We start from the raw sequence: 7,446 nt of genomic DNA on the forward strand, positions 1-7,446 counted from the left end.
TTCTTAAACTTGCTGTATTTTTGTCTGTTTTTAAAAAAAAAAATTAAATCCAACTAAAGTCATGATATTTGTCAGAATGAATATTTACATTTACAAACCCAGTTATGGACTTATTTATTTATGTTAAATTTAAACCAACCTGTAGCAAACAGTGTAAAAAATATATTACTTTATTTCAAGTTTAGTTATTTGGTCTAGTCCCACAAAATAAAAGCTTGATGCTCAAAGAAAACACATTTGTTTTCTCACTTAATAAATTTTTCAAATGAAAGACTTCCATTAGATTCATGTTTTTCTCTTGTTTTACTCAGAAATGACAGGAACTTGATCAGAAACCTCCTGCCCGTCACTCCTAAAGGGGAAGGGCTGCGCTCAACAACAACTCTGTAATCCTCTGGTTTCACCTCCTCCTCAGCTCTGTCCACCTCTCAGTCTCACTGCTTTCTCTCCTCTTGACTGGAAGCTGCTGAAACTCAGCGGCTTGTTGGGAGGGCCGGCCGCTTCTCTATCTGTTGCCCACTTTCTTGGAGCCGTTTTGGGACAAACTCAGAAATTAATTCGAGGAATGCAAAGTATAAACCAGGGCGGGCGGAGAGGCTGCAGGCAGAGCACGAACCTGATCTGGAAACGGTAAAGCTGGAGGTCGAGCTGAGGAGGAGCAGGTGGTCGAGTGGAACTTCAACAGTTCTGCTTCCAGGAGGTAAATGCTGCTGCTTCACAGAAACTAAATAATATTAATTAATATGAAACAAATATAGCCCTACTATTTTGCAGTATTATTAGCATTAATAGTTTTATTTGCAGTCATTATATTTTTAATAACAGCTGATGTGTAGTTCTCAAAGTTTGACCATTTTTTTAATTCACAAAACTGTTTTGAGCCTCTTATTTTTTTTGCAGAACGTAGGAGTACAACCATTAAATCAGAGTTTTTGTTTGATAAAGAAATAAAGATTGGATTTATTAAAGTAAGTGCTGCAGATCTGTAAGTGGTAACCATTCATAAAAAAGCCCAAATGTAAAATAGTTTTATGTATGTGTTCAGGTGTAAAAAAAAAAAAAACTAAAACAAAACAAAAAAACCCAGCCAACATGTATGACAAGGTGACCTCTGACCTCTGTCCTCAGGCCTGGGCGATCGCCCAGACGCTGTTCGGATGCATTTATCACTGGACACCATGAGCATGGTGGACGACAGCTGCCTCTCACCCAGCACCTTCCACGAGCTGGGGAAAGGCGGGAGCGCCGCAGCTGGAGGCCGCGTCCACAGCATCGACGTCATCCTGGGTTTCAGCAAAGACCAGGACCCCTTGTTGAGCGCGTCTGGGGCCCCGGGGCCCCACAAAGTGAACATCAACGGGCTGGCGGAGCAGGGGAAGCAGCAGGAGCCCTCGTCCCACCCGTCCTTCAGCGGACACCTGTCCTCTGGGAGGAGCAGCAGCAGCTCGCAGCAGCAGTACCAAGGTGAGAGGAGCCCTGCTGTTTCACAGCACAACAGCCTCGTTTTCATGCTTTCTTAGTAAAGAGCTGATTTTCTTGGACTTATGTGGCATTTAGGATATAATAATAATAATAATAATTATTATTATTATTATTATTATTATTATATGCACATATATTTAAGTAAACAAGAATAAACTTCAGCAGACACATATATAGAAAAATACTCAGACTTTTAAAAATATTAAAACCTTAAATTTTCACCCAGAGCTGCTTCATAATTTTGCCTCCTGAAATGATTACAGAGCAGTAAAATGAGTACATAAAGAAAACTCTGACTGAACTTTAGTTGAAGTTAAGGTGAGATCCTTGGATTTAACAGCTGTGACCACTGCACAGATTAATGTAATAAATCATGCAAATTAAACCAAACACAAACTAACACAACACTAAGTCATCCAGGTGTTACATTATTTTCATTTTTAAATTATTGTTTCCTTTGTTTAACCAGACTTAAAACCCCATTGAGAATGAGATCTCATTTTCTAGGGCGACCCAGACAAATCGTTTTTTCCACCGTCCAAGAAAAATCTTTATGGACTCAGAATTTGCTCTTTGTTGTTATTATTGTTACTATTATTGTTGCTGTTGTCGTCGTTATTGATGTTATTTAAAAATGAAAATCATATGCTGATTCAGAATCAGTGAACTGCTGCCATGTAGAGCCTGTTGCATTAACTGAACTGAGAGATAAATCACAGGACAATTTGGTGGTGTGTGTGTGTGTGTGTGTGTGTGTGTGTGTGTGTTTTTGTTACCTTGCGGGGACAAACCATGGCTGGTTTTGGGTTGTTTGTTCGATTTAGAACCAAGGTCTGAACAGAGTTTAGGTTTAGGGTAAGTGGTCAGGGCTAGGCTGTAGAAATCACTCAGAAATAAATGCAAAGTCTCCATGAGGATAGAAGAATATGTGTGTGTGGGGGCCAATCCCATCTCCTTGTGGAATTCCCCCCTAATCTTCTCTTCAGTGCAGATTAGATTGTGCAGTGGTTCATTCGGGTGTTATTGTCATCAGTCTGTGTTTAATCTAAAGCTTTTTTTTTTTTTTTCCACATTCGGGATCAGGCAGGTGGTCCGTCACAGAAACAAATATGAGAGACGTTACGGCTCCGTCATCTGAAGACGGATCCAGAGATGTTTTCAGTAAATTACCGTGCCTCAGCGCCAATAACATCACTCTCTTTAAACCCGTGTTTTCCTGTGAAGTCAGTCCAGATCCTCCTGAATGAGCTGCTTGTCACTCGCCCCCGTCTGGCTGAAAACCAGTGAAACAACGGGGAGGCTTCAGACCAGTGGCTGTGATGGGCTGGCAGGCCAAAGAGCTGGTCACTGAACCACACCTGACCTCTGCCTTTGTCAGCGCCCAGCCTTTGTCATTGCTCCTTAATGAGAGGTGGAGAAATTAACCACTTTAAGTCCTGCTTTGCTTTTTTATCTGTCAGCTCCCTTGTTCTCCAGTGAGAAGTCTTTTTTTAAATCTGGCAAAAACATCCCATTAACAAACACAAACTGCGATTACAGGATTCAGATACAGATTTTTGTTTTGTTTAGGTTTTAAAAAGAGACATTTTAAATGTGGTCAGGTTTTATGATGAGTAGAAAGTTGACTTTTGAACTTGTAGTAAAGTTGAAATGTTCCTTCCTGTGTTTGTAGCCTTTATTTGACATAAAATCAACAGAGTCTGCAAATCTTTCAACAAATTACAAGGGTTGGGTGATACTAGCAATTTCGCGATTGATCCGAAACCAAGTAAATATAAATATCATTCATTTAATATTGTTGTGATTTTACCTTTAGACGAGTATGATAAAAAAAAACAGGACAAAAATATTAGGCAAATAAAAATGTTTTGTTTAAATCTAACTACAACAAAGTAAAACAATGTGTAAAATAACAACAAAGAAGCCACATTGAAACAAAAATATGAACAAAACAATGTCAAAAACAAAACAAAAAATAACTTCCATTAACGAAGAGGACTAATTTGAAGGCTTTGCACCACTGACTTAGAAAAAAGTCAGTTGTGCAAATATAATGTACACAAAAGAAGATGTTTTCATGGGCACCGGGTGGAAAAAAATGTTAAAAAATGTCACAAACACATTTTCATTATTTTGCTCACTTTGAGTGTAAAATCCTAGTTAAAACATTTACACTGACATTTTATTGTAGTTTAGCTCACTGTTCTTACATTTTGCAAAATTTTTCTAAATTTAAATGTTAAATATTGTTCATAAATATTAAATCCTGATCTAAATGCTTAAATCTTAATGTAAAAATTAAATCTTAAACGTAGACAACTTATGCCAAATTATTAACATTTTAAAGATGTCTACGTTGAAGATGGAATTGAAAAAATCAACAGGAAGCTTCTTTTTGGTGTGCTCATAATGTATTTCTAACAAATTGATCAAATATATAACTTTTATTAGCAATTTAGACATAAAAATGTTTCATAAGTTGGCATAAGTTGTCTAATGTGACAGGGCCTTTAAGAATTTTGGAATCAGCTTTTGACATTATCCTGAGACAAAAGCACACGCTAACACTGCTACAGGCAGCCACAACTGTATCTGAAATCTAAATTTAAAATGTATTCATTGAAAACAATATGTTTGGTACCTGTGGTCCGGCATTTTGAAGTGCAGTTCGGACATCGATCGTAACTGTAAGTTTTATGTCTTGTAGGGTAGCATTGGCAGCGTTAGCAGTGTTAGCAGCATTAGCAGTGTTAGCGTTTGCTTTTGTCACAGAATGATGACATCATCATTTGCTCACCCACAGCACAGGCTGCGTTCCACTCCAAAATACCTAAACGAGAACTTTCCCATTTATCCACATTCACATTTAACTTTTACATTTAGATTTAGGATTTAACATTTAAATTGAACATTTGGTAAAAATCAGCAAAATGTAAGAACAGTGAGCTGAATGAAAATAAAATGTTAATGGAATTGTTTTTAACTAGAATTTTACATTGAAAAAGTGAGGTAAACAATGAAAATGTGTTAGTGACATTTTTTAAACTTTTTATTTTACACTTGGCGCCACATATGTATAATGTTGACTTTTGAACTTATTGTATAAACAAAAGCTTCCTTCCTGCCTTTGTTTGATATAAAATCAACAGATCCCCCCCCCCACACACACACACACACACAAATTACAGTTTACTGATTAGCTACCTGACAATTTCACATGTTTATTGCAGTATTTTAAATAAACCAGACAAATATTAAATTTAAGAGACAGATATTTCCTTTAGGGGTGGTGGAGACATTTGTCCACAACCACGTTTAGTTGTAGTATTCAGACCGCTCAGCTCCATCCAGCAAGCTTAGTAACATTTAGCTTGTATGATACTGCTGCTGCTGCTGCTAAAAATGAACTCATGTATCTTGCCTGAGCTCAGTAATAAAATAAATAAGTGACGTAATATTTATGATGTGACTAAAAACAAAAAAAAGTCCAACAATTGAGCAAACTGTTTGGTAGTTATGTAGTATTTTTTTTCCAATATATGAATATTTATTAATTTTACTTCCGCTATATGTGAACATGCTAAACATAGACATCTTTCTAGAAAGTTTCATTATCCTTCAGTCTGTGACTGGTGTCTGATCCAACCTGAGCTGATCTGTGTATGTAGTACAAGAGCAACTGTACTGATTGGTGTGTGTGTGCGTGCATGCGTGCGTGCATTTTAGTTACCTGGTGGAGAAGACTTTTGACCATTTTCCCGGTATACACAGCCTGGTGAAGCCCATTGTTCCTTATGGGGACAAAAGTCTGGTCCCCATCGGGGGAAATACAGTTTGTGGGTCAGGGGTTAGGGGGTATGGACTATGTTTAGAGTCAGGGTTAGGATAAGAAGTCTGATAAAGTCCCCATGTGGATAGAAGAACAAACATGTGTGTGTGTGTTTCCTCCCTCCTACTTTCTTTAATTAAATTACTTGCTGTTTAGCCTAATTTGTGCAACATTCCTCTCTTCACTGTGCTGCACGTTATTGTTTTTTAATGTGTTTTATAGTATTTGTTGAAGATGATGTCCACTGATGAAGATGGGATGATGACAGGGTCATGATGACAAGGTCTGGGGAGGTTGTGACCCCTGAGATCAGAACTGTGTGCACCTTATTTTGTGTTTTTAATGATAGTAGATTAAAAAAAAGAAAAGAAAAATCACAAAGAGCAGTAGGGTTTGAGAAGATAGAATCTGATTAGAATTAAAATATATTGAACACCCAAAGCCAACCCACATTCATCAGTTTCATTGTCCTCGTTGCCCCAACAGATACCGGTTTGTTTGCGAACAAGACTGACGAAGAGCTCGGTGAGCTGAGGAAGAGCGTGGAAGACAGCGACGAGGGCAAGTCTCCAGAGCCGGGCACAGACGATCAGCCCAAGAAAAAGCACCGACGCAACCGCACCACCTTCACCACCTACCAGCTGCACGAGCTGGAGCGGGCCTTCGAGAAGTCCCACTACCCGGACGTGTACAGCCGAGAGGAGCTGGCCATGAAGGTCAACCTGCCCGAGGTCCGAGTCCAGGTGAGCTGAACCGCAGCAGCTGATCCATTTGCTCTGAATGTGCTGCTCTTACTGTAAACATCGCCTCGTTTAAACCACGCTCACCTCAGATAACCTGACTTACACTGGTTCCCTCTAGAGCCAAAGCCTTTTGGCCTCGTGCCTGAAGTGCGGCCACCGCTGAGGTGAACAGGTTGCACTTAATGATTTGAAAGCTCATTAAGGAGTTCCAGGAGTTGAGACATGAAGACGTTAAAGAAACAGGATCAAGTTCACGACCGAATGGGTTTTGTGTCGGTAAAATGTGGCGCTCCTCTTCTGTTGATTTGTGTCTTCAGACACTGTAGTGCATGTTATTTACAACCTGAACTCTAAACCTGGATGAACTTTTACAGCATTTTACTGGAGATTTTACTTTCTGCCTTTCTGGTGACATTTCTTGCATTGTAAGTTCATTATGGTCAGCTAATAAAGCGGACACTGATCAGCTCAAATTTATGCAGGTTGAAGTCAAAAACACTGATTATTTTGGTAAAATGGCACAATATTTGATGAGAAAACAAATGTTTCTCGGCTTTTAAAATTGGTGCTTCTTAAGAAAAAATTAACAAAGCATTTCTCTTATTGAACCTTTTCTGCCTGATGACTTCGTATCAGACACCTGATGATATTTTTGTCTGATGGATGTTTCCTTGAGACCTAAGATGGTCCTAAAGTGGACACCTTACCCAAAGATTGACAACCAGGACAGGCCTGAGGACTGGTCCATCCAACAGGGGTCTGCTGTAGCTCACAGGGTTGGGAAAAGTTGGCTCTGGTTTTAAAAACAAGCTGCCAGGACACACATTGTTTCCCTCTTTGTTGTGTGTGAGACTGTAGCTGCAGAAAAAAGACCTTTAATGAGTCCCATCAGTGCTGGACCCCAGAGTGATGGAAGAAGGTGGTCTGTTGTTCTTCTTCACTGAGGAAGACTCCAGGATGCACAGAGAAACATGAGGCAAACTATTTGCCAAAACGTACAGCTTCATGGAGGCAGTCTTTACAAAATTCAGATTTTTTTTTGTTTTTTGGAGCAGAAAAACAAAAACTGTTCATTGTGGGGCTTGAGGAGCTCAGTTTCTAAATCTCACTTGTTTTTAGTGTAGTTAATTATGTTTTTGCTGAACAGTGGTCAAAAACAATTGTTTCAGTTCATTGAGGTCCAATTCTCCAACTTCCAGAACTTAAAGGATTTGATTTTGTCACCTTGTTGTCAAACATCAACCTGGTATGGTGGAGTCAGTTCCTTGATGAATCAGACCTTTTTTTTTTAGAAGAAAATGACTGATTGAAGATTCAGGTTAGAGAACAATAATTATATTTAATCACAAAATACACACACACACACACACACACACACACACACACACACAC

General features: G+C 38.9%; 1 protein-coding gene across 2 annotated transcripts in view; it reads left to right on the top strand.

Annotated features, from left to right (window-relative positions):
• The first annotated feature begins 317 nt into the window (after positions 1-317).
• rx1 (retinal homeobox gene 1) overlaps positions 318-7,446 on the top strand; it is an 11,887-nt gene continuing 4,758 nt past the window's right edge. Inside the window, exons 1-4 of one of the 2 annotated variants that reach the window (XM_014000732.1) lie at positions 318-700; positions 901-968; positions 1,129-1,464; positions 5,798-6,054. In XM_014000732.1, coding sequence (XP_013856186.1) covers positions 1,158-1,464; positions 5,798-6,054 — 564 coding nt within the window. In that variant the 5' untranslated portion in view covers positions 318-700; positions 901-968; positions 1,129-1,157. The remainder of the gene's footprint in view (positions 701-900; positions 969-1,128; positions 1,465-5,797; positions 6,055-7,446) is intronic. The other variant, XM_014000727.1, reaches the window with a different exon arrangement.

This window comes from Austrofundulus limnaeus, unplaced genomic scaffold (genome assembly GCF_001266775.1).
Source record: "Austrofundulus limnaeus strain Quisiro unplaced genomic scaffold, Austrofundulus_limnaeus-1.0 Scaffold8, whole genome shotgun sequence".
Classification (NCBI taxonomy): domain Eukaryota; kingdom Metazoa; phylum Chordata; class Actinopteri; order Cyprinodontiformes; family Rivulidae; genus Austrofundulus; species Austrofundulus limnaeus.